This window comes from Chrysemys picta, unplaced genomic scaffold (genome assembly GCF_011386835.1).
Source record: "Chrysemys picta bellii isolate R12L10 unplaced genomic scaffold, ASM1138683v2 scaf1, whole genome shotgun sequence".
In the NCBI taxonomy this organism is placed as follows: domain Eukaryota; kingdom Metazoa; phylum Chordata; order Testudines; family Emydidae; genus Chrysemys; species Chrysemys picta.
Window position 1 is genome coordinate 2,254,045 of NW_027052708.1, and position 25,672 is coordinate 2,279,716.

Below are 25,672 nucleotides of genomic sequence, written 5' to 3' on the forward strand. Positions count from 1 at the left end.
GGAAATGAATCACCTGAGCAAACAACTCCAACGTCCTCAGCAATTCCTGCCTGGGCTGCCTCAGATGTGGATTTGTCACAGAGAGTCAGATGAGTCTCATTTCCTGCACACTGGACCCTTCTCAGCCCCACAGGGCCCGTTCCTCGCTCAGACTTAGGGGGGTTATAAGCTTTCTCAGCGGCTCCGCACTGGAGCTGCCTGCACACCACGCTGGCATCGTCCATGTCCCACTGATCATCCAGCACTCTGCTCCACACACCATGGAGGGAAATCTCAACTCTCCCGTCGCACCGGCTCTCTCCATTCAGCAGTCTGAGTGATTCAGAGTGACCTGGGCTCAGGAGAGATGGGAAACACACTGAATAACACTCCTGGTTATATACTAGAAATAATGCACAGTGTGTAAGAAATTATGAACTGTTTCTAACTCAGAGGATGCCACATAGTTAAAAGGAGTAACCTATGCAGAAAATGTTGGTTTTTTGAATCTCTAAGTGGAGGGTGCTATAAGGATTGTAACACACTGTTGGGCAGAGTGGCTTGTTAGCATATCCTGGGAGATTCTAGGCTCACAGCTACACTCTATTTTTTAGTGTGCCAAGTTCCTTGAGCTGGGAATTACATGCCCAGCACGGAGTGTAGACATATCTGTGGCCCAGGGAGTTCCCCAGAGCCAACCCTCAGAGCACACTCCATACCACAACTCTCTTCTGGCCTGACACGCTCATTGCCCTAAGCCACAGGTGTTGAAATCGGCATCTAAAAGGTGTTGTGTTATGCAAACTGCTATCACACCGGTCATTCATATTGTTGTGTGATGCATGAACGGGTGAGGTTTAAAGAACGATAGATGTGTGCTGGAAATATGTTCCTATAATGTGTGCCTAAGCCCAGGTGTCCTAAACAAAGGGCTGTTGTTTCGCTGGCTTAACTGTGTCTCCAATGTAAATTAAGCAAGGTGAGAGCAAAGAGAAAGAAAAGTCCATGTATGTGTAAGGTAAACAAAGCCATTGGGCAAACAAGTAGGGGACGATGACCCCTTAACAATCTCGATGGGGGATGGAAGCTGCACCCCCAGGAAACCTTCCTGCCTCTTCAAACAGGGTGAATGAACTTTGGGAAGATTTGAGCAGAGGCAAAAAGCCATTTTGTTATCTGTCACCTCAGGGTCAAAGGGGGAGCAGTGCCCTTTGAGCTCATGTTAAGTGGATCTTCTTGGTCTGGAAAACAAGAGTAGCTGGAACTGACTAGGTGAAAAATCTGCTTAGACAGAGACTGTAACTTGATGGAGTTACGTTTTGAGTCACTAGAAAGCATGTTTTGTTTTGTTTTACTTATTATACCTGTGTCTTCTATTCCTAATTATTATTCCTTAAATATCTGTTCTTTGTTAATAGATTCACTCTAGTTTTATTACAAAACCATCCCAGTGCTCTGTAGAAAACTGAAGGTAAAATCCTCAGCCAAACTAGTAGGCTGGTATCTCTTTGGAGGCAGCGCACTTGATAACTTCTGTGAGTACCCAGTGAGAGGGACTGACCGCGGCCGAATGACGGCTCTGGGGAACTCAGGCACTGGGGTTCACTGATGGTTCCCGGTAAGGCGAGGTTTGGACTGGCAGAATCCTGAGGCGTTGCTAGCCGGGCAGGCGAGCTGGTGTGGCAGGGAGCTGACAATAGTTGAGCAGCACAAAGCTCTCACTTGCTGAGGCAGAGCAGTAACCGTGTCTGACAGTTCTGAGTGACCTGAGCAAGGCCTCACATACCCTCACTTTCACCATCTGTAAAATGGAGGTGATAATAATCCCACCTACTGCCCAGGAGCTTTGTGAGGATTAACTAAAGTTTGGACAGTACTTTGAACACATCAAGTGCTACAGAAATGGTGAGTGCTCTGAAGAATCAGGCTCTGGGAGGTCTCCGGTTGGTGTCCCACCACCCCAAGTTAGAGGAGACTTTGGAAACTTTGGCTTTAATCATCTGAGGTAAAACTTCCAAAAACACCTAAGTGACCAGGAGCCTAAGTCCCCTTTGCAAATGGGACATAGGCAAACAGATGCTGAAGTCTCCATGGTACTGGAGCTCCTAAGTGACTTATGAAATTGGAAGTTAAGTCCCTAAATCACTTGGTGCTTTTGAAAATGTTTCCATGGGCAGCAGCCACCCAGTGCAGTCAATGATGCAGGAGCTGAGTGGAACAAATAATACGTGTGCCTGAAATTAGACTGTATCATAATGTATCTGCATAATGGGGCAGGAGAATTAGCAATGTACAGACAACCTTACTGCTGGTATTTCCTAAATTTTGAGTATTTGACTTTCACTAAATAACATTATCCTTTTCTCTCCTCTCTCTCTCTTTTTTTTTTGTATGTAAGGTAAATATTAGAGCTGGTTGAAAACCGCTAATTTTTTCCTATGAAGTATTTCAAATGCAATATTTCAGTTTTTCTCTGGATATTTTTGAAAAAAGAACCAAGATTTTGACTTTTGGAAATTGAATGATAATTATTGTTTAGATTCTAATTAAAATGTTGTTTCATTTCAGGTTCTGGAAACAAAAAATCAGTTTTCCATTTTCATTTTATAGTTTACAGATTCTCCTGCATTTTCTCCCTTGTTATTTCCCCCCTGTTTTTCCCACTATAAAAAGATTGAAAAAAGTATCAGAAAGCAGGGAACAACACTCCTGAACTTTTTTCAACTGGAAAGGTGTGAATTTTTTTATTTTTATTTTTACAGTGAGAGAAAGTACTATTTTCTTTGTGGCATGCTACCAAAAATATCCTCAGGTACTCATGTGAGAAAAAGGAAATTGTTATTTTCAGCAGTTTATATTTCAGCCAAAATGGAAGGAATTTCACTGAAGCAAGGGGAGGTGCTTTCCTGGCACTGACCCCTTGCCAAATTGCAAAGGCCTGCTACAATCAATGAAGACACGAGAGCTTCTGAAAAAGGTGCTGAGAATATTTTATAATAGACAGTGTGAAGCAACATCCATATAGGGGGTGGTTCCCCCTGTAACTACCAGAGTAATGATTTTAAAAAAGGATGGGGACAGTGAGTTGGTGAGATTTATGAAACTCTTAAGGACAAATTCTGTCCCTGCTTTACTGCCCTGCACACACAAACTTTTGCTCAAGCTCTTCCTGGAAAATCCAGGGCTTTCCCTAGTCATAACTATTATTTTGTGATAATACTTATTTTACTTTTACTTGTAATATATTAGTTGTTATTGGACATGGTTTAGGATCTAGCTCCCCCTTCCCTTGCCATGCCCTGAAGTTTCCCTGCTCTGGGGACAGTATCACACACTGAGGGGCAGGTGTCATTAATCCAGCATCTCTCCTGCACTTACCTGAACAAATCACACTGGCGTCATTATCGTGAGAGCACTGAGAGGCCCCCAGGGCAGTAACAGGGCAATGGCCCAAATGGGTTTCAGTCCCTTTACAGTGAAATGTGTCTGTCCAGACAGAGCCAGTTCCCTTCCCAAAGTACCCTCCTCCTGGGGCTGATACAGCAAATCCGCAGTCGAGCTGATGACAGAGAACGTTGGCATCCGGTAAATCCCAGCGTGAGTCACAGAGGGTTCCCCAGGCACCAAGAACCTGGATCTCCACCCTCCCTGAGCACTCTGAGCTGCCGTTCACCAGCCGGAACCGTGTGTGCCCTGGGGAGAAGGGAGAAAGGGTTTAGAGAGGGAGCATTTAAGATACTTTATATTAAATAATAAAGAAAAGGAAAGTCGGGGGGATTGAGCCCATTCCCATTATATTGGATTGTTTAGGTTTTACTAGACGCCGATAGCAGCTCTATTATCCCAGCTCCCTACAGAGTGAGATCGTTTTATTGCTGCACTAGAATACACAACACTGGGATTTTAGAGACATTGTGCCAAATTCTTACGTGAGCATATGGCACTGGCATCATTTTCATGTGAGCAAGTCTGACTCCCATGTGATTTCCTGGGACAGTACACATGGTGTGACTCATTCCCTACACACTGGAATTCCTCAGGCCAGATTGGTCCATGTCCTTCTCCGAAGTGAGCTCCTCCTGGGATAGATAGAGCTGTTCCACACTGTAGTCCATTACAGATAACACTGGCAGCTTTGAGATCAAAGTGTGCATCACAGATTGTAGCCCAGGTGTCTCCATGCCTTACTTCCACACGTCCTGAGCAGGCACTGTCCCCTCCAACCAGCTGGAGCTCAATGTGTCCTAGAAAGCCAATGAAGGATGAAAATTACAAAGTAGCCTGAAGGAGTTAGGTGTTCTCTGCCTTAGAACTTTGGCCAAAAGCCCATCCTGGTGCAGTGGGGCAGTGCAGGCAGCAATTAGAGGTGTTTTTTTGTTTTTTGTTTTTTTTTTTACAACAAATGGAAAGAGGGGAATTTAATAGCAATCAATATACATTAGAAGTTATGAGATGTAGAAAATCAATAAGGGAAACTAAAGCTATCAGGGAAAACTCAATAGTTGGCAGGGCTAAGACCAATACTGAGAATTTTTTAAAGTATATTAGGAGCAAAGACAAACAAACAAATCCTAACAAAGGTGTAGACCCATTACAAATGGAGATGGTAAAATAGTTTATAATAATGCAAATAAGGCAGAAGTGTTCAAGAAACATTTCTGGTTTTGGATAGAAGCAGGATGTGTATTCATACTATGTGAAGAGGGTGAACCACTCTGCAGTCCATTGGTAACTAAGGAGGATGTTAAACAGTATCTACTAGGGAAATTTTTTTAAAAAAAATCAGCACGCCTGAATAGCTTATAAAATCTTGGAATAAATAGAAATGTAGGACTGGAAGGAACCTCATGAAGTCAGCTAATCCATCCCCCCACACCAAGACAGGTTTAAGTATACCTAGTCCATCCCAGATATATGTTTGTCTAACTTGTTCTTAAAAGTCACCAATGACGTGTGTGACGGGTTCAGTCACAGAGGGCACTGTCCCCCTTGGGACTGCCACTTGATGATCTGAAATTACCTCTGAGCCCGTTTTCCCTGTCAGCTTGGAACTCCAGAACCCTGCCTTGTTGAGTCAGACACGCTAGTCTGCTGCAACACAGACCCGGGTCTGGTCCACACCCCGAAAGCTGCAGACTTCAACCAAAAACTGCTCAGCAGGTCACCTGTCTCCAGCACCCAGACAACCATTTCCCAATGGGATCCAAACCCAAATAAATCCATTTTATTCTGTATAAAGCTTATAGAAGGTAAACTCATGAATTGTTCACCCTCTATATCACTGATAGAGAGATATGCACAGCTGTTTGCTCCCCCAGGTATTAATCACTTACTCTGAGTTCATTAATAAACAAAAGTGATATTATTAAGTATAAAAAGTAGGATTTAAGGGGTTTCAAGTAATAACAGACAGAAGAAAGTAAGTCACCCAGCAAAATAAATCAAAATCACGCAAGTCTAAGCCTAATACATTAAGAAACTGATTACAGGTAAAATCTCACCCTCAAAGATGTTCCAATAAGTTTCTTTCACAGACTAGACTCCTCCCTAGTCTGGGCCCAATCCTTTCCCCTGGTACAGTCCTTGTTAGTTCCAGCAGACATCTTAGGTGGAAACCAGGGGCTGTCTCATGACTGGCAGCCCCCTCTGTCCTGCTCCACCCCTTTATATAGCTTTGGTACAAGGTGGGAATCTTTTTTGTCTCTCTGGGTCCTCATCCCTCCTTCTAAATAGAAAAGTACCAGATTTACAATGAATTCCAGTATCATGTGACATGGGCACATGTCCTCTGAGACCTCATTCTTCATTATCCACAGGCTGGCCTACAGGTACACAGGAAGGCTTGCAGGTAAATAAACCATCTACAACCAATTGTCCTAGTCAATAGGAGCCATCAAGATTCTAAACCACCATTAATGGCCCACACTTTGCATAATTACAATAGGACCTCAGAGTTATACTTCATATTTCTATACAAATAGGAGGAATATATTCAGTAGTTTATAACTTTTGTTATGATATCTTACAGGAGACTTTTGCATAAAGCATATTCCAGTTACATCATATTCACGCTCATAAGCATATTTCCATGAAACATATGGAGTGCAATGTCACAACGGGGATTCCACAACCTCCCTTGGTACCTTTTTCTAGTACTTAACTATCCTTAGAGTTAGAAAGTTTTTCCTAATATCTGACCTGACTCTCCCTTGCTGCAATCTAAGTGGATTACTTCTTGTCCTACCCATCGGAGAGAGAGAGCCCAAAACTAGACACAGTGCTCCAGCTGAGGCCTCACCAGTGCTGAGTACAGCAGGACAATTACCTCCTCTGTCTTACATATGACAATTCTGTTAATTAAATCCAGAATGACATTTCCTGTTTTCAAAACAGCATCACCCATTTCAGTCTGTGATCCAATATAACCCCACAACATTTTCTGCAGTACTGCTGCCTAGTCAGTTATTCCCCATTTTGGATTTTTTGCATTTGATTTTTCCTTCCTAAGTCTAGTACTTTGTACTTGTCTTTACTGAATTTTAATTTGCTGATTTCAAACCAATTCTCCAATGTATCAAGGTCATTATGAATTCTAATACTCTCATCCAAAGAACTTGTGACGCCTCCCAGGTTTGTGTCATCCACACATTTTATGAGTTTATTCTCTACTCCACTATCCAAATCATTAATGAAAATATTGACTAGTACCAGGCCCAGGAGAGTGATATTATTTATGTATCCATAGGAACACAGTGACCAGAGAGAAAAGTATTAAAGCAACTAAAGGCCAACAAGAATATGTCTTACCTAATCCTCAGCATTTCTCTCAAAACCTGGGCTGGCCAACCTATCCCAGGTACCCCTGCTTCTGGGGACTGGGTTTCAATCTCCTTCCCTGCAGACCCTGCCTCTCCCTCTCTGTTCATCAGGGCTCCCCTTTTCAAAGTTCCCAAGCTCTTTATTTAATTTGCCCACGTGAATGGCCCCTCCCCTCTCCCAAGATGGGGGGGGGCGGGGGTTGTGCCCGGCTTGGTCAGAGGCAAAAGTTGAAAGGCCTTGACACCTGTATTGTCAGTTAAGTACCAGTGACTGGGGTCTCTGTAGTCATTTTCTGCCTTGCTGGGACATGGGGGAGCTCCAGCAGGAGTTACTCTTTCAACCCTGGTAGGAAATGGTAAAACAGCAATAAAAGAAACAGAGGTACACACAATATACATAAACATACAGATATCTCCCATGGTCTTCGCATGTGTCATAGTGGACAAGCCAGTGAACTAGACTCCCAGGGTGATGCTGTGAAAAGGCTGAGGTGATCCTTGGAGGTTTGAACGGGGGACCAGTGAGAAGAACTGGATGAAATGTAGGATTTCCAGCTTACAGGAAAATTTGCTATTTCAAAACTTCCTGTGAACCAGAAATCTTCTCAACATTTGTTCTGGAAACACCAACACATGGTGTGTCCAACATGAAATTTGCTCCCAGGGACACCAGCAGATGATGAGTGACACTGACATTCTTGTCAGTTTCACCAGTGCTTAGAGAAAAACAAAAATGTCAATTTCTCTCAGCTGCTGTTGGGGTTCCCAGGGTCTGTGGCTCTTCAGCAACCTCCCCATGCAGACTGCCTTGGACTGGGGACCCCTGGGCTTCCAGACTCCTGGGCCAGCTGGTGTCCCAAATAGCCAGGTGGCCGGAGAGTCTCAAAGCTCTGGGGTCCCCGGTCTGGAGCAGTCTGCAATGCAGGGCTGCCTCAGAGCCAGAGATCCTGGGAATCAGGATTCCATCCCAGGATTTCTAAATTCCCTGCTGTGGAGCTGGGAGCTGATCCCTGTTTAAAGCTGGGACTCCCTTCTCCATGGCAGGGTTGCCCTGGAGCTGCAGATTATAGAACACCAGGGTCTCTGGTGCTGGGGCAGTCTACATGGTGCAGCTATCCCAGAGCAGCTGACCTGAGAAGACTGGGGTACCTGGCCCCAAGACAGTCTGCATGGCAGGGCTGGCTGGAGCCCCCCAAAGCGAGCTGGCACTTAACCATGCAGGTTTCTGCCATAACACTGCCTGTGGTCTGGAGAAAGTTCATTGCACCCAACTCACTTTCATGGGAAATGTCGAGTTCAACAAACCAGCATTTTCCAATGAAGCTCTATTTTGTAGGATAATTTCTGACCAGGGACATGATTTTACCTCTGTATACAGCATGGTGAGACCGCTACTGCATCCAGCTGTGCTGTCCACATTTTAAGAAGGATATTTAAAAAAAATGGAAAGGATGCAGATGTAGAAGGTCTTTACACTAATATTCCACATGAGGATGGACTTCAAACTGTCAAGAACAGTATCCCTGATGAGGCCATGGCACACCTGGTGGCTGAGCTTTGTGATTTTGTCCTCACCGACAACCATTTCGGATTTGGGGACAACTTATACTTTCAAGTCAGTGGCACTGCTATGGCTTCCCGCATGGCCCCACAGTATGCCAACATCTATATGGCTGACTTAGAACAGTGCTTCCTCAGCTCTCGGCCCCTAGTGCCCCACCTCTACTTGCACTATATTGATGACATCTTCATCATATGGACCCACGGACAGGAGGCCCTTGAAGAATTCCACCTGGACTTCAACGATTTCCACCCCATCATCAACCTCAGCCTGGACCTGTCCACACAAGAGATCCACTTCCTGGACACTACAGTGCATCTAAGTGATGGTCACATAAACACCACCCTATACCGAAAACCTACTGACGGCTATACTTACCTACATGCCTCCATCTTCCATCCAGGAGACATCACACAATCCATTGTTTATAGCCAAGCCCTAAGATACAACCACATTTGCTCCAATCCCTCAGACAGATACAAACACCTACAAGATCTTTATCAAGCATTCTTAAAACTACAATACCCGCCTGGGGAAGTGAGGAAACAGATTGACAGAGCGAGACAGGTACCCAGAAGTCACCTACTACAGGACAGGCCCAACAAGGAAAATAACGGAACACCACTGGCCATCACGTACAGCTACCAGCACATCATCAACGATCTACAACCTATCCTGGAAAATGATCCCTCACTCTCACAGACCTTGGGAGGCAGACTAGTCCTCGCTTACAGATAGCCCCCCAACCTGAAGCAAATACTCACCAGCACTACACACCACAGCACAGAAAAACTAACCCAGGAAGCAATCCCTGTAACAAACCTCATTGCCTAGTCTGTCCCCATATCTACTCTAGTGACACCAACAGAGGACCCAACCACATCAGCCACACCATCAGGGACTACTTCACCTGCACATCTACTAATGTTATATATGCCATCATGTGCTAGTAATGCTCCTCTGCCATGTTCATTAGCCAAACCGGGCAGTCTCTACATAAAAGAATAAAGGGACACAAATCGGACATCAGGAATGGTAACATACAAAAGCCAGTAGGAAAACACTTCAATCTTCCTAGACATTCTATAAGAGATTTAAAAGTAGCCATACTTCAACAAAAAAAACTTCAGAAACAGACTTCAAAGAGAAACTGCAGAACTAAAATTCATTTGCAAATTTAACACCATTAATTTGGGCTTGAATAGGGACTGGGAGTGGCTGGCTCACTACAAAAGCAGCTTTGCCTCTCCTGGAATTGACACCTCCTCATCAATTTTTGGGAGTGGACTACATCCACCCTGATTGAAGTGGCCCTGTCAACACTGTTTCTCCACTTGTGAGGTAACTCCCTTCTCTTCATGTGTCAGTATAATAATGCCTGCATCTGTAACTTTCACTCCATGCATCTGAAGAAGTAGGTTTTTTTACCCACGAAAGCTTATGCCCAAATAAATCTGCTAGTCTTTAAGGTGCCACTGGACTCCGTATTGTTTTTGTGGATACAGACTAACACGGCTACCCCCGATACTCAGGACCCATATATAAATCTGTGGTTGAGATCATCCTCGAATGGAGGAATCACCGAAGACGATGATGATGCTGCTGCAACCAATGAGACTGTGGGTCTACAGACAACAGCCTCTTTCACTGTGCGTCCCTGATTCACTCCCTGGGCACCGTCCAGACTGTGCAATGACTGAGGCAGAGATCTGGGCAGAGGAGAATGTTTTGGCGAAGTTTGGTATTAATCCAACCAGAAATGAAAAGTGAAAGCTGGACGAGAAGGAATTGAGAGGGACAAGATGGCTGAGGTAATATCTTTATTGGACCCACTCTTGTTGGCGAAAGAGACAAACTTCTGTGCTTAGACACAGCTCTTCTCTGTAAGTTCAATAGCTTTTCTGTCTCCCACAGATGTGGGTCAAATAAAAGCTATTACCTCACCCACCTTGTCACTGATATCCTGGGACTAACACGCCTACAGCAACCCTGCATATAAGAAGACGACTGTCACTTTTGGGAAAGTTTTCTAGTATTCTGTCAGGACAGCATCTCTCAAAAATCTCTTGGTGCAGAAACGTCTCTGTTACAATATGTGATTCTTCTCAGTGATGTCTAGTGCACAGGGCTATTTTGTAGATGGCTGGCTGGTTATTTCTGGAATAATTCTGAATGGGCCCAATCCTGAGTCCTTTATCCTGCTTCTATTCAGTCTGTACAAAGCAAACTCACATTACAGTCAATAGCTGACTGCCTGAGAAAGGACCCCTGGGTTTGGCGCTATGAGCTGGCCCTGCACCTCTATACAGGGAAGATGGGGATTAGTGACGATATTATTCCTACTAAATGTTAAAAAGAGAGAAGTTAAAAATAAAACGTGTAATGGGTCTGTAGCTGTAATGTTAACTATTGAGTCACAACAAATGACTCCATAATATGATATTCCTGAGCTGTATAGGGTTGAGGTATATTTTTGGCTGAGCTCTCTATTCTATGCTAGATCTACAGGGTAGCAGAGACTATGAAATTTTCTATTACTGGTTGATCCAAAATGTGAGAAGTAACAGAGCAGACAGGGGAGTGCTCTCTGCTAAATCTAATTCTGGTCAATCTGGGAGAATTTGCCCATTCCTTGGTCACCCTATGAAGGTGGCAAAGGGGCTACACAAATGCCCCAGATGCTGTACTTCTGCGGTTGGGTGTCTGGGTCTGAGTTTTAGCATGAGGGTAACATTTTCAAAAGTGCCTCAATGACTTAGGAGCCTAAGTGACGTTTTCCTTTTCCATTTTCTCTCCTATCTGCATTTTTAGCCACATTCAGAGGTAAAGGGAAAGGAAAGATGTGGCACTGAAAAAACTGGAAATGAGATAATGAAAATGCTTCACAGTCAAACAGGGGGATCCTCAGTGACCAGTGACATGAACCGTAATAATTACAGCTCAGTATTTACAATCATTACAGGACTTGCTCTTATTTTTGTTCATTTCTCATTAGAGTCACAGGCACACAACACCTTGTGGGTTCAAGCCCTTTTGTCTCAGGGGATTTGCCTTTCAGGACTGAGCTGGCTGATTCTTACCTGAACAAGTCACTCCAGCATCCTCTCCATGACTGCAGTCACTCTGACCCCATACCTCGTTCCCACAGTTCCAGAGAGCAGACTCGGTACCATCACAGGCAACTTCATCCAGCCAAATTGGTCCAGATCCTGCTCCAAAATGAGCTTCGCCAGGGGCACTGACAGCAGCTCCACATCCCAGCTGCTTACAGACAACCCCAGCATCTGCCATGTCCCATTCATCATCACACACCGTCCCCCACTGATCCTGGTGTTTAACCTCCACTCTCCCGGCACAGGGGCTGCCTCCATCCACCAGCTTCAGCTCATCAGCACCTTCAAAGACAGACACAGAACAGGTCAGAGTGAGCAAGGAGCCCCCTCCTCAGCGTTATCACAGCAGAATCTGTGCCCGGCAGCAGGGGATCCGCACCCAGAGCCAGGAGAATGGGACATGCCCAGAGCTGCCTCATGGTGCCACCTGATCCCGTCTCAGGGCCTCACACTCGGGGCTGTCAGTGTTGCAGCTCTCACCATTTTATCCCCACTCTGGCGATTTGGGGTGTTTTTACCTGTCCCATGAGAACACGATGAAAGGCGCCGACTCTCAGGGTTTCCCTTATTTCAGATGATGCCATCTGTTACTGTCACCGGGGCTGAAACCAGCGAGATGCCACCATCTCCCTACAGTCTGTCAGTATGTGGGAGTGAGGCCGCCTGGAGTAAAACTGGCTGCCACTTCCCACTAAAGCCCAATGGGAACATGGCTGTCTCTGTATGGCTGAGGGGGCTGGAGAGGACCCAGGGCCTGTGATGGGCAGCAGAGACCCAGTGAAAGGAGGATGGGGAGAGTAAGGGGAGCAGGGCACTGGGGAGACAGGAGGAAGATTCAGTGGAATGGGGTAAAGATGATGAGTCGGCCGGAGGGAGGGGTAGGGATGGGGTTCTGGAGCCAGGGGAGAAAAGAGGGTGGGTAAAGGAGAGAGTCTGTAGCAGGGGGAAGGAGTGACAGAGCAGAGGATGGCTGGAATGGGGGTAGGAAGGGGCAGGAGCAAGGAGGTGTGTCTGGAGTGGGGGTGGCAAGGAGGTCAGAAAGCGCGGGCAGGAGGGAGAAGTGTGGAGGGGAGGGGTGTCTGCAGTGGAGGTTAACAGGGAAGCAGGACAGAGAGTCAAAAGGGAGGGGAGGGGACAGGGATCTAAAATTGGGGCAGGAGGGAGGAGTGGAGATGGAGCACAGGATGGTCTGGACAGGGGAGCAGGGAGCATGGGGCTAGAGGAGGTTATTGAGCAGGGGGCAGGAGGGAGGGGAGCAGAAGGAGGTTTAGAGAAGGGGGTCTGCATGGGGAGAAGTGGGGATCTTATAAGGGAGGAAGGAGGAGGGAGGGGTGGGGAAGGGTGAACTTGTGGGGGAAGGAGGGAGAGGGTCTGAAGCAGGGCAGCAAGAGGGTGAGGAGGGGAGGGGTGTGGAACGGAGGATGGGAGGGAGCGGAGGTAGCCTGCAGCAGGGGCACATGAGGGAGTATTGGGGAGGATGGAGGAGTTGGGCTGGAGGAGGGCTGTCTGGTACCGGTGAACAGGAGGTAGGGGAGGGGTTCTGGAGCAGGAGAACAGGAGGGAGTATTGGGGAGGGGAATGGAGTCTGGAGTAGGCAGGGGATGGGGTCAGAAGTGGGAGAGGGCAGGAGCGAAGGAGAGATGGGGAGGAGAATGGAGGAGACTCTAGAATGGGGGCAGTGCTTCCCAGCCTCAGGCTGAGAAGTTGCAGTGGGTGGGGGGGAAACCAGGGAAGTGTTGCTGTTTGCAAAAGACTAAATCAATCCTGGTGTGTTTATGATGACATTGTAGTTGATATCAATGGTTGATGTCAGTGTAAAGGTCAAGGACACCCAGAGGATTCAGGCAGCCTGGGGCAAAGCAATTTCGGGGGCCCCTTCTGTAAAAAAAAGTTGCAATACTATAGTAACATGTATTTGGAAATGTAAAAAATAGCCAGTGAAATACATTCAAAAATTAATTTGTAATAATTTGAAAATACACTAAATACATTATTTAAAAACATTAAATGCTTTAGTGGTATGTATACATTTGCAATTACATAATGGGCTGTTGCTGAGTGATGGTGATGGTTGGTGCCAATGGGCTGTCGCTGCCTGGGGGTGGTGCTACTGTGGCCTGGGGCTGGGTGGGGAGCTGGGCTCTGGGTCGGAGGGTGCCCGGTTCAGAGGGGCTGGGCTCGGAGGTGGGGGTCAGGGCTCTGGGAGGATGGGGTCAGGGGGGTGCCCGGCTCAGAAGGGCTGGGCTCAGAGCTGGGGGTCAGGGCTGTGGGGGATGGGGTCGGGGGGTTGCCCGGCTCAGAGGGGCTGGGCTTGGAGCTGGGGTCAGGGCTGGGGGGGATGGAGTCAGGGGTGCCTGACTCAGAGGGGCTGGGCTCGGAGCTGGGGGTCGCAGGGTGCCCGGCTCAGAGGGGCTTACCCTGCCGCCTCTCCCAGAGCTTCAGCGAGCCGCATCCAGGAGCTTCTGCTGCTTGGCCTGCCGGAGCTCACAGCCCCGCCCCCTTACCAGCCACTCCGAGCGGGAGGAGCTCAGGCTCACCCCGAGCCATGCTGCTGCAGCGCCGTCCAGGGCCGCTTTTGGACGCGGCGCGCTGAGGCGCCGGGGGATGGGGGAAGGCGGAGGCAGAGGTGGGGGGAGCCTCCGACAATCTCATGGGGGCCCCTGCGGGGCCCGGAACCTGGGGCAAATTGCCCCATTTGCCCCCCCTCTGGGCGGCCCTAGTGAAGGTCTCCAGTATCTCTGTCTGTAACTCACCCCTGACCAGTAACAGAAGTTCTCGGTGTGAGTGGGAACGATGCTGCACGAATTAGCTCAGTGGCTGTGAAGCTATTTCCCAGCCAGTCCTTCATCTGTCAGAGGAACGGAACCAGGAGGGGAGAGCGAAGGCAGTGCTGGGCAATGGACGGCAGTTCCCGTCTCAGGGGTGAGGGGAGGGTAAGTGCAGTCTCCAGCTGAGCCGCCAGGGGGAGCTGTGCAGTTTGGGTGCACTAGAGGGTGACTTTGCAGCCTGCGATTCTCACCCCCACTCTGGCAGAGGAGTAGAGGGGAGTTGAACAGTTCAAAGACAGACTGAGAAACAAGACTGGATGGTTTTTATAGTCTCATGTTTTTTGATCTGTGGCGCTTGGCATCATTATAAAGCCCATGACTTACAGCTACATGTCGAGTGCCACTGTGACCCCTGGAACAGGCTGGCTGCTAGTTGCAGCGGTGGATGGCTGAGCTGGGGACACCATGTTTATGGAGCCTTCATGGAGCTTAGAGAACAGTGCAGTTCACAACAGTATATGGCCAGACCATCCTGCTCCTTCAATGCCAAGCAAATACAAAACATTTATTTTGCTGCAATCCACAGGGAAGGTTATTCAGGTGCCGCTCTGTTCAATCCAGTCCCAAAGGAAACCCCTTGGGCCTGGTCTGCACTAGGAAAAAGGGGCTTTTTTCAATCGAGTTAATTCGGCGACGTTCACTTGTGGCAGGACCCAGGGCTGTAACACTGCTCTGGCTAAGTGCGCACACAGTTCTGTTTCCCTGCACACAGTAGAAACTAACAACAGCCGGCAGTTTCCTTGTTCAGAAACCCCCAGCCTGCCCCTCCAGCGAGCTCCAACTGGCTTTGTTTCTTTGCTCCCTTCCAGGATCCCGGTCAGAACTCCTTCTCCTGGCTTCTCCCTCCAACAGACGTAGTCTGATGCCAGTATCCTGGCCCCTGCATTGGCAAGAAGGGAAACCCCTGGCTTTTAGCTCTGCCCTGCCCATGTGCCCAGTGCCTTTTTCAGTAGCCCCCACTGTCTGCAGCTGTTTTAACTACATAAAGGATCTTTATTGCTCCATCTGTTGAGCCTAAAAGAGAGTTCTCACCCTGCCATTGGCTTTCATGAGATCTGTGATTGTCTTTGGATTGAAGATTCCCTGATTTCAGCCATCAGCCCCCCTCTGGATAACCAGGGCCAGATTTCCAATTAGGCATGTGCCATGGGGGACCGACATTGTAGGGGCACTGAAGGTTGCCAAGTATGCGATTTTCTAGCCTTCAGTTGCCAGGTTTTTATAGCAGTTGCGATTTGTGATATTTTGAGCTATTTTACTATCCTAATACTGCTGCCCGCACTGCTGAGTTCTTGGGAGGGAAGGAGCCTCCTGATCTGCCCTGCTCCCTGCTGAGACACCCCACAAGCCCCTTGTCTCACATCATGCCCCCTCTCCTTAGGTGACAATTGCAGCATGTGCAGAATTCTTGTCAGATGGAGGCACAATTTTTTTTTCTGCAGAAAATGTGGTGCAGTTCTGCCTTTCTCTCACCAGAGGCCGCTGTGGCACCAGAACAGCCTGAGCTGGCTGAGGCTGACTGGTCCGTTGGGCAGCAGCAAACACCTAGCAGGCGGGTGGTGGGTGCATTTTTAACTCAAGTGAAAAGTCACAGCAGCCTTCTTGGAGCCCAGTTAGGAGACAGAGTGGGCCATACAGGGCTGCTGGGGGTCACAGGGCCACATGGGGAAGGAGGGGGGCTCCAGGCAGGGCCACATGGGGAGGGTAAGGGGCGCTGAAGATGCTGTGCTTAGGGGCGCATAGGTTTAAATCCAGCCCTGAGGATAACAATCATATTTGCATACTGAATCTATCTTATATTTCCACTAATTCTGTGGCCCCACTTGGAATAATGAACCAAACGCAGCACCCTGAGCCCTGGGGAAGTTCAGATCTGGGGCTGAGAGTGAAACTCGCAGCTTTAGTCCGTCCCTGATATTTTATCACTTGTTTGCCTGGACCCCACATCATTGTACAAATTTGTTTTTCCACACAATTTAAATAGGCCAATAATTGTGAAACACGATCTTCTGGCAAAGACTGACATGGCCTCTACTCGGGGCTCAGGGTGGAGAACTGGGGCACTGAGGGAAAGGGAAAAGTAGCTACATGGTGATATCCCCTATATTGTAAACTCCCCCGTGTCACTCTGTCTGCATCATGTGAAGCATACTCAAATTTCCCATTGAAAATAAAAACTTTCTAGTAGCAGCCATGTTAGTCTGTATCCGCAAAAAGAAGAACAGGAGTACTTGTGGTACCTTAGAGACTAACAAATTTATTAGAGCATAAGCTTTCGTGGACTACAGCCCACTTCTTCGGATGCATCCGAAGAAGTGGGCTGTAGTCCACGAAAGCTTATGCTCTAATAAATTTGTTAGTCTCTAAGGTGCCACAAGTACTCCTGTTCTTCTTTTTGCAAAAACTTTCTAGAAGATGATGCACATCAGTCCAACAAAAATACACTGAGCTGAACATGTGCTTGGCATCATTATAGGACACTCTCCACAAATAACTGCACAGTCATTTATCCCTCACCAGGTGTCACTATATAATTCTCTGCTTTTTGGTCATGTACAGTGAAGGGTTAAAATCCATGCACATTTTATATAACAACCTGACATATGGATTGTGCCAGCTCTTTTCCAGACCAAAAGTGCAGAGTTTGGTCAAGAGACCAGAGGCCTAGCAAATAGTGATTAGCTAATAGAAGCAGAACAAACAAAAGATAACCTTGCTTTGCCAAAATAAGCCTAGTCAGCAAATTGCCAGGTTAGTCTCTAAGGTGCCACAAGTATTCCTGTTCTTTTTGCAGATACTGACTAACATGGCTGCTACTCTAAAACCTGTCACCTGTCTGTGAATCCCTGTTCCTGTCACTTGCCCCAGTGCCTTCCTCATCATTCTGCCCCCAAACTGGGTCATCTTCAGGGTCAGATACTTCTCTGGCATCATCATAACCAGCCCCTAAGACATTTCCAGGCAGGGCCATGTGACATGAAGATGTGAAGTAATTAAGAGAATATTCATAGTGAAGATAGACACAAACTACAAGTTGGAGATGCACCAGCCTCACTGGACCATGGGGATCTCTCAGCACTTCCACCCTCAGGGTGGTAAGAGGAGCCCTTCTCTGGAACCCTCAAACTGGGGGATTTCACATATCACATTATCTGATATATTTTAGTAGTGATTGAAAGGATCCTAGAGCTCTCAGATGACGAGGCTGGGGGGGGTGGGGGGAGGGGGGATGATGTAGAAAGTGGTGACTGGGATCTAGTCCAGACGGATTGCTCCACAAGGCATTTTGCTATAATAATTACAAATATAAATTATTTGGAATTGCCCAGAGTGTGTTCCCGACTTCCTAAACTTGATGTTATTTTTAAAATGTCTTTTCAGTGTGTTCTCCTGATAAAGTTTACCCCCAAAAATGATATCGGTCTCCAGCGTACTCACAAAGAGCACGCTGCCAGCTACTCTTCTCCTTTATAAAAGGGGGAGCCAGCTCGGGCACCCCTTCTAACCACAGCTCTGGCCGTACAGCAAAGGGAGAGAGGTGATCCCTCAAGGAGGCTGGTCCCAGGCCATTTAGGTCTTTATAAATCATCACCAATATCTTAATCTCCACCCAGAGCTGGGCAGCCAGTGCAGACCCTGCAGCACGGCTGTAACATGCTCCCGGCGAGATGCCCTGCTCAGTGAGTCACTGCCATTTGCACCAGCTTTGTTTTCGGAATAGTTTTAAGGTGCAGCCCCACACAGCGGTCACTGCAATAGTCCAATCTCAAGGTAACAAAGGCCTCGGTAACAGTGGCAAGATCCAATAAATCCTGAAAGGAAAAGTCACATCCTCCTAGCCAGGCACCGATGGTAAAAAGTTGACTATAAAAGTTAACCCTCATTCCAGTTAACCCAGCTGCCCTAGTGAAACACAGAGGAGACTTACATTCTATGTCCTGAATTGTGAGGAGAAGAAGCCACAGCACCAGAGTGGAGAGATGTCCCTTCATTGCCAGCCTGACTTGCTGTCCCCTCCTCACACTGTACTGGCTGCCCCTAAGCACCTGCCAGGCCTCCTCTGTGTCTGACACGTGACAACAAAGCAGTGGAAGGGAAATATATAGATTCAGAGGCTGGCATCAGCTGCAGGAAGGAACCAATAGAAAACCCATCTGCCTTTTTAGTTATTATTAGTGGTTTTATCTGTGACTTTATGGAGCTAACACATCCAATAAAACTTGAAAGCAACAAACATCACCATATATGAGTGATGAGCCCCCTCCTGACGTCAGGTTTACCACAGCCTCAGATCATCGGGTAACCCCCAATCTTCAGTGAGGGAAAAGGAAAAGTTCTGAACAAACTGTATCCGTGCTGTTTCTCATCCCAATAGATTCAATATCATATTAAACATGAATTGGGAGATATTAGAGGCAGGTTATTTTATAAACTAGGAAAAAAATCCCTTGTGCCAAAGGTGATCATTATGAGACCAATTCTCAGTATAGGACATGCCCAATTGTAGACAAAGACAAATCACTAGAACCAGGTTGTGTCACTCAGATCAGTTGTTGTACAAAAGAAATTACCCAGCACCACCTGTAATATTGTTCTACTAATAGACCTTGGGGTTTCCTGACTAGACCATGATCATTAGTGGTAGAGGCAGAGCTTAGGGCTTCCTGAGTAGGCCGTGACTCTCTTTTGCAGTAGCAGGATGCCCTGCACACACCATGCCCATCAGTGCTGTCAGTAGGGGGAAGACGCCTTGGAAATAAGTTTACTTGATTCTTGGGACACAGACAATTCAAGGAACAAGCACAAGGCAAGGGGCATATAACACAGAATAAAGACTGGCTGACACCACACCTACCTCAGGCTCTTCCTAAAGAGAACTGTTACAAATACTCGGGTTAAGATAAATGTCTTTAACTCTTTAGTTTTGCATTTTCTCCCATGCTGCCCTTTCTGTATGGAGAAAACTCCCTGAGAAAATCTGTGCAGCGAACACCTGATCCTCCTTCGAATCCCTCCTCGAGACTCTGCTCTGTTGTGATTCCAGAAAAACACTTGACAGTGACTAGCTTGGCAAGTGAGGAGGCGTAGCTGTGCCTCTTCCCCTTCCTTCCCTCTCCTTATTTTTACCAACCTCCCCACCCCAATCCCGCCATTCCCCCTCACTCAGCCCTCCCCCTACTTGAAGAAACAGTAGTAACAAAACAGGAAATTGCACCAATCATCAACATGTGAATTTGGTTATATGTTATTTCTCCTATATCCAGTCCTGCATCTGTTCTTGAGCCTTTGAGGCCTGGTCTACACTACGGGTTTAGGTCGACTTTAGCAGCGTTAAACCGAATTAAGCCTGGACACGTCCACACAACGAGGCCCTTTCTTTCGACTTAAAGGGCCCTTTAAACCGATTTCTTTACACCACCTCCGACGAGGGGATTAGCGATAAAACCGGCCTTTGCGGGTCGGAATTGGGGTAGTGTGGACGGAATTCGATGTTATTGGCCTCCGGGTGCTATCCCACAGTGCTTCATTGTGACCGCTCTGGACAGCGCTCTCAACTCAGATGCACTGACCAGGTAGACAGGAAAAGACCCGCGAAGGTTTGAATTTCATTTCCTGTTTGCCCAGCGTGGAGAGCACAGGTGACCACGCAGAGCTCATCAGCACAGGTAACCGTCATGGAGTCCTCCCAGGATCGCAAAAGAGCTCCAGCATGGACCGAACGGGAGGTACGAGATCTGCTCGCCATATGGGGAGATGAAGCAGTGATAGCTGAACTCCGTAGCAGTAAAAGAAATGGAAAAGTATTAGAAAAGATCTCCAAGGCCATGAAGGACCGAGGCCATAACAGGGACACACAGCAGTGCCGCGTGAAAATTAAGGAGCTACGGCAAGCCTACCACAAAGCCAGAGAAGCAAACGGAAGGTCCGGGGCAGAGCCGCAAACTTGCCGCTACTACGCGGAGCTGCATGCGATCCTAGGGGGTGCAGCCACCACTACCCCAACCGTGTGCTATGACTCTCTCACTGGAGAAACACACAGGGAAGACGGTTCGGGGAACGAGGAAGATGACGATGGAGGTACTGTAGGTAGCTCACAGCGGCAAGGAAGCGGAGAAACCGTTTTCCCCAACAGCCAGGATATGTTTGTGACCCTGGACCTGGAACCAGTAACCCCCGAACTCACCCAAGACCCTCAGGGCACACAGGAGACCTCTGGTGAGTGTAACTTTGTAAATATTTGTAAACATTACAAAAAAAAAGCAAGCAAGTCTGTTAACGTGTATGGGGATGGAGCGGAAATCCTCCAGGGACATCTCCAGAAAGCTCTCCTGGTTGAAATGGGGTGATTTTATTAAGGGGGACATTCAGAGGCGCCCGTTCCTGCTATTCTGACCAGAAATGTTCCCCGCTGTTAACCACGCGGTGGGGGGGAGGGGTGAAGTGATCATCCCAGAGAATCGTGTGTGTGTGTGTGTGGGGGGGGGGGGGCTTTACTTGTGTTTGTGCCGCATGTTAACCGGGAAACCGCAGCCCCCTCCTTTTACATTGAAACCCCATTTTAAATGGACAACCCAATTCATCCTTGATATGGGAAATGCGCTGCTGTTTGCAACCTTTCCCGCATGCTAAGAAGGTTAAAATAGCCAAAACACTGTGGCCTACGATGGCTGCCTGCAAGCCGAAATATGCGACCTTGTAATGAAAGAGTGTACCCATTGTTCCCTAAAATGTGTCTTTTTTAACCACCTCTCCCTTCTCCTCCACCAGCTGCAAATGTTTCTCCTTCGCAGAGGCTCGTGAACATTAGAAAGAGAAAACGTAAGACGAGGGACGAGATGTTCACGGAGCTGCAGATGTCCTCCCACGCTGATAGAGCACAGCAGAATGCGTGGAGGCAGTCAATGTCGGAGATGAGAAAAGCCCAACATGAACGAGAGGAGAGGTGGCAGGCTGAAGACGATAGGTGGCGTCAGCTTGCAGACAGACGGCAAGAGGCAATGCTCCGTCTGCTGGAGCATCAAAGTGATATGCTCGAGCGTATGGTTGAGTTGCAGGAAAGGCAGCAGGAGCAGAGACCGCCGCTACAGCCCCTGTGTAACCAACAGCCCTCCTCCCCAAGTTCCATAGCCTCCTCACCCAGACGCCCAAGAACACGGTGGGGGGGCCTCCGTCCACCCAGTCACTCCACCCCAGATGATCGCCCAAGCATCAGAAGGCTGGGCTTCAATAAGAGTTAAAGTTTTAAAATGCAGTATGTCCTTTTCCATCCCTCCTCCCCCACCCATCCCAGCTACCTTGGCAATTATCCCCCTACCTCTGTAAGGAACTAATAAAGAATGCATGAATGTGAAAAAACAATGACTTTATTGCCTCTGCAAGCGGGAGGGGAGGGGAGGGTGGGGTGGGGTGGTTGGTTTACAGGGAAGTAGAGTGAACCGGGTCGGGGTGGGGGGGTTGGAGGGTTCATCAAGGAGAAACAAACAGAAGTTTCACACAGTAGCCTGGCCAGTCACAAAACTCGTTTAAAAGCTTCTCTGATGCGCACCGCGCCCTGCTGTGCTCCTCTAACCGCCCTGGTGTCTGGCTGCGCGTAATCAGCGGCCAGGCGAGTTGCCTCAACCTCCCACCCCGCCATAAAGGTCTCCCCCTTACTCTCACAGATATTGTGGAGCGCACAGCAAGCAGCAATAACAATGGGGATATTCTTTTCGCTGAGGTCTGAGCGAGTCAGTAAACTGCGCCAGCGCGCTTTTAAACGTCCAAATGCACATTCCACCACCATTCGGCACTTGCTCAGCCTGTAGTTGAACAGGTCCTGACTCCTGTCCAGGCTGCCTGTGTACGGCTTCATGAGCCATGGCATTAAGGGGTAGGCTGGGTCCCCAAGGATCACGATAGGCATTTCAACATCCCCAATGGTCACTTTCTGGTCCGGGAAGAAAGTCCCTTCCTCCAGCTTTCGAAACAGAGCAGAGTTCCTGAAGACGCGAGCATCATGTACCTTTCCCGGCCATCCCACGTTGATGTTGGTGAAACGTCCCTTGTGATCCACCAGGGCTTGCAGCAGCATTGAAAAGTACCCCTTGCGGTTTACGTAGTCGGTGGCTTGGTGCTCCGGTGACAAGATAGGGATATGGGTTCCGTCTATGGCCCCGCCACAGTTTGGGAATCCCATTTCAGCAAAACCATCCACTATTGACTGCACGTTGCCCAGAGTCACTACCCTTGCTATCACCAGGTCTTTCATTGCCCTGGCAAATTGGATCACAGCAGCCCCCACAGTAGATTTGCCCACTCCAAATTGATTCCCGACTGACCGGTAGCTGTCTGGCGTTGCAAGCTTCCACAGGGCTATCGCCACTCGCTTCTCAACTGTGAGGGCTGCTCTCATCTTGGTATCCTGGCGTTTCAGGGCAGGGGAAAGCAAGTCACAAAGTTCCATGAAAGTGCCCTTACGCATGCGAAAGTTTCGCAGCCACTGGGAATCGTCCCATACCTGCAGCACGATGCGGTCCCACCAGTCTGTGCTTGTTTCCCGGGCCATAATCGGCGTTCCACGGTATCAACCTGCCCCAGTAACACCATGATTTCCACATTGCTGGGGCCTGTGCCTTGTGAGAGGTCTATGGCCATGTCAATTTCCTCATCACTCTCGTCGCCGCGCTGCAATCGCCTCCTCGCCTGGTCCGGGTTTCGCCTTGGCATGTTCTGGCTCTGCATATACTCCAGGACAATGGTCTTCAGGCCTATTGCACAATCGGCTGCTCGGGGAAGACTCTGCTAACGTGCGATGACCCGACTTGTAATAGGCCGGCTAACAGTCATAATACACCATTTACTGCCAAAAGGCAAGCCCCACGGCTGCCAGCACCCAGATCGCCGATGAAGGCTACCAGTCTACTGCACCGTCTACCGCCAAAAGGCAGTTAGCAGCTGCTGCTGTGTAGCAATGCAGTCCCACGTCTGCCGGCACCAAGAGGACATATGGTGACGGTGAGCTCAGCTGTGCTGAGCGGGCTCCATGTTGTCTGCACAGGTAACCCAGATAAAAAGGCACGAATCTATTGTCTGCCGTTGCTGTGACGGGGGAGGGAGGGGCCTGACGACATGTACCCAGAACCGCCCGCGACACTGTTTTGCATCATCCGGGCATTGGGATCTCAACCCAGAATTCCAAGGGGCGGCGGAGACTGCGGGAACTGTGGGATAGCTGTGGGATAGCTACCCATAGTGCAATGCTCCGGAAGTCGACGCTAGCCTCGTACTGTGGACGCGGTCTGCCGACTAGAGCACCTAGAGCATTTTATGTGTGGACATACACAATCGGCTGTATACAACCGATTTCAATAAAACCGGCTTCTATAAATTCGAACTAATTTCGTAGTGTAGACATACCCTTAGACTATCAGCTTTATGGAATTAGGAGTTTGTCTGTATCTGTGACCTGAATGGGCATTTGTGTGCTACAATATTATAAATGTAATAACAATTTGATTATTAATAATAACAATTAATCCATCTCCTGCTTTTTCAGCAGGGGGTTTAAAGAAGAAAGAAGCAGGCTGTACTAGTTAAAAATAAACCAACCTGGCTTGGAGGGGAAGTAAAGGCTGCTATAAAAATGAAAATTTCTATATATCTATATCTATCTATCTATCTATCTATCTATCGAGAGAGAGAGAGAGAGAGAGAGAGGAGAGTGGAAGACAGGTTATGTGAAGAGAATGTAGTCAGTAATTGTAGACAAAGCAAAGGATTACAAGGAGAACTCCATAGCTGTCAGAATTAAGGACAACTAGATGGAATATGTAAAGTATAGTAGCAACAAAAATAATCCTAAAAATGGTATCAGTCCATTACTAGATGGAAACGGTCGACTTATCAGTAGCAATGCAGAGAAAACAGAAGTGTTCACGATAAATTTTTATTCTGTATTTGGGACAAAGTCAGATGATGTGGTCATATCACAGGAGGATAAGGATGATGAGGAAACCCAGGAGAATGTTAAACAGCAGCTACTGTTAGACATTTTAAAATCAGCAGGTCTGGATAACTTGCAATGAAGAGTTTAAAAAGAAGTGGCCGAGAAGCTCTCTGAATCATTAATATTAGTTTTCAGTAACTATGGGAATACTGGGGAAGCCCAAAAGACTGGACGAAAGCTAATGTGTTTTTGTAACTGTGAAGCTGAGCCAGAGGGGAATCCTCTGTGTTTTAAATCTTTTATTTACCCTGTAAAGTTACCTTCCATCCTGATTTTGCAGGTGTGATTCTTTTATTTTTTTCTTTATAAATAAAGTTATTCTTTTAAGAACCTGATTGGTTTTTAGTGTCCTGAAGACAAAGGGTCTGGTCTGTGCTCACATTGCTAAGGCAATTGGTTGGTATATTATTCTCAAGCCTCCCCAGGAAAGGGGGTGAAGAGGCTTGGGGGGATATTTTGGCGGGATCCCTATTCCAAGTGACCCTTCCCTGAATTTTTGTGTAAATCACATGGTGGTGGCAGCAATACTGTCCAAGGACAAGGAAAGGAATTTGTGCCTTGGGGAATTTTTTAACCTAAGCTGATAGAATATAAGCTCAGGGGGTCTTTCATGTGGGTCCCCACATCTGTACCCCAGAGTTCAGAGTATGGGGGGGGAACCCTAACAGGGCTCCTGCAGAATGTTGTGTAAGTAGGTCTGGGAAAACTGTAAGAAACTGGTGCATAGGTACTCTGGCCAAGCGGTCACCACTGGGCTGGGGTCCACACATCAGGGACGGTAGTTGGTGAGCAGGGTCAGAGGAATGACTAGAACAGGGTTCAATAAGCAAGAGTTGGGGTCAAAGTCAGGACAGGCTCGGAGATTGGAGATCAGAGGTAGTACCAGGCTGGAATCAGGAGGCAAGAGCCAGGGTCAGAGTCAGACCAGAGTCAGAGGCCGGAGATCAGGAAGCAAGGTGAGGTCTTGAGTCACAGCAGGCCCAATGTCCTTCCTGGGGCACACTCCAGGGTTAAATAGGGTACTTGGTCAATCAGAGGGCCTCAGGGTACCGTCACTCTGGGTCCCTTGGGCGGTACTTCCTGCGGCACGTACTCTCCACAGTGCTCCCTGGCAGTGGCACTGCATGGTCTCTCCATGGTGTTGTGGGAATATCAGCTGTCCCAGGCTCTGCAGACCTGGGTTCTAGTCAAAGGACCCTTACAAGCAGCAGGAGCTGAAGCTGGACACCCAGCCAGTGAGAGGAGCTTTCACCAACCAGTCAGGTCCTTGAGGCTGCCTGTTAACCCCACTGTGGCCCACTTTCCACGGAGGGGAGCTCCACAGTTGAAAAACCAATATGCTCTAGCCCATCAATCCTGCCAGCTGTCAGGGTTGGCATCTCCTAGCC

The 25,672-nt window shown here is 47.9% G+C and overlaps 4 protein-coding genes across 10 annotated transcripts in view; 2 read left to right on the plus strand and 2 right to left on the minus strand.

Annotated features, from left to right (window-relative positions):
• Positions 1-25,672, plus strand: part of LOC135977481 (deleted in malignant brain tumors 1 protein-like) — a 723,293-nt gene that overhangs the window by 612,471 nt on the left and 85,150 nt on the right. The gene's annotated exons all lie outside the window — the stretch shown is intronic.
• The window catches only part of LOC135977486 (olfactomedin-4-like), a 689,021-nt gene that overhangs the window by 311,477 nt on the left and 351,872 nt on the right, over positions 1-25,672 (minus strand). The window lies entirely within an intron of this gene.
• The window catches only part of LOC112061359 (scavenger receptor cysteine-rich type 1 protein M130-like), a 737,202-nt gene that overhangs the window by 7,511 nt on the left and 704,019 nt on the right, over positions 1-25,672 (minus strand). For 2 of the 4 annotated variants that reach the window (XM_065578751.1, XM_065578750.1), the window contains exons 1-5: positions 18,228-18,385; positions 11,439-11,753; positions 3,909-4,223; positions 3,358-3,672; positions 14-331 (exon numbers count right to left, since the gene is read on the minus strand). In XM_065578751.1, coding sequence (XP_065434823.1) covers positions 14-331; positions 3,358-3,672; positions 3,909-4,223; positions 11,439-11,753; positions 18,228-18,291 — 1,327 coding nt within the window. In that variant the 5' untranslated portion in view covers positions 18,292-18,385. Of the gene's footprint in view, positions 1-13; positions 332-3,357; positions 3,673-3,908; positions 4,224-11,438; positions 11,754-18,227; positions 18,386-25,672 lie in introns of those variants that run through there. The other 2 variants (XM_065578752.1, XM_065578753.1) reach the window with 2 other exon arrangements.
• On the plus strand, positions 19,719-21,637 carry LOC135977492 (uncharacterized). The gene is made up of 2 exons (XM_065578772.1): positions 19,719-20,515; positions 21,068-21,637. Exons 1-2 carry the CDS (start codon positions 19,975-19,977, stop codon positions 21,535-21,537), a joined length of 1,011 nt encoding a protein of 336 aa, XP_065434844.1. The 5' UTR covers positions 19,719-19,974; the 3' UTR covers positions 21,538-21,637.

What these genes read in the sequence shown, in the direction of transcription:
- LOC135977492 (XM_065578772.1), top strand. Translation starts at nt 19,975, where the DNA reads ATGGAGTCCTCCCAGGATCGCAAAAGAGCTCCAGCATGGACCGAACGG. An exon ending in GGGCACACAGGAGACCTCTG is followed by an intron (nt 20,516 to 21,067) that starts GTGAGTGTAACT and finishes CTCCTCCACCAG; the next exon opens with CTGCAAATGTTTCTCCTTCG.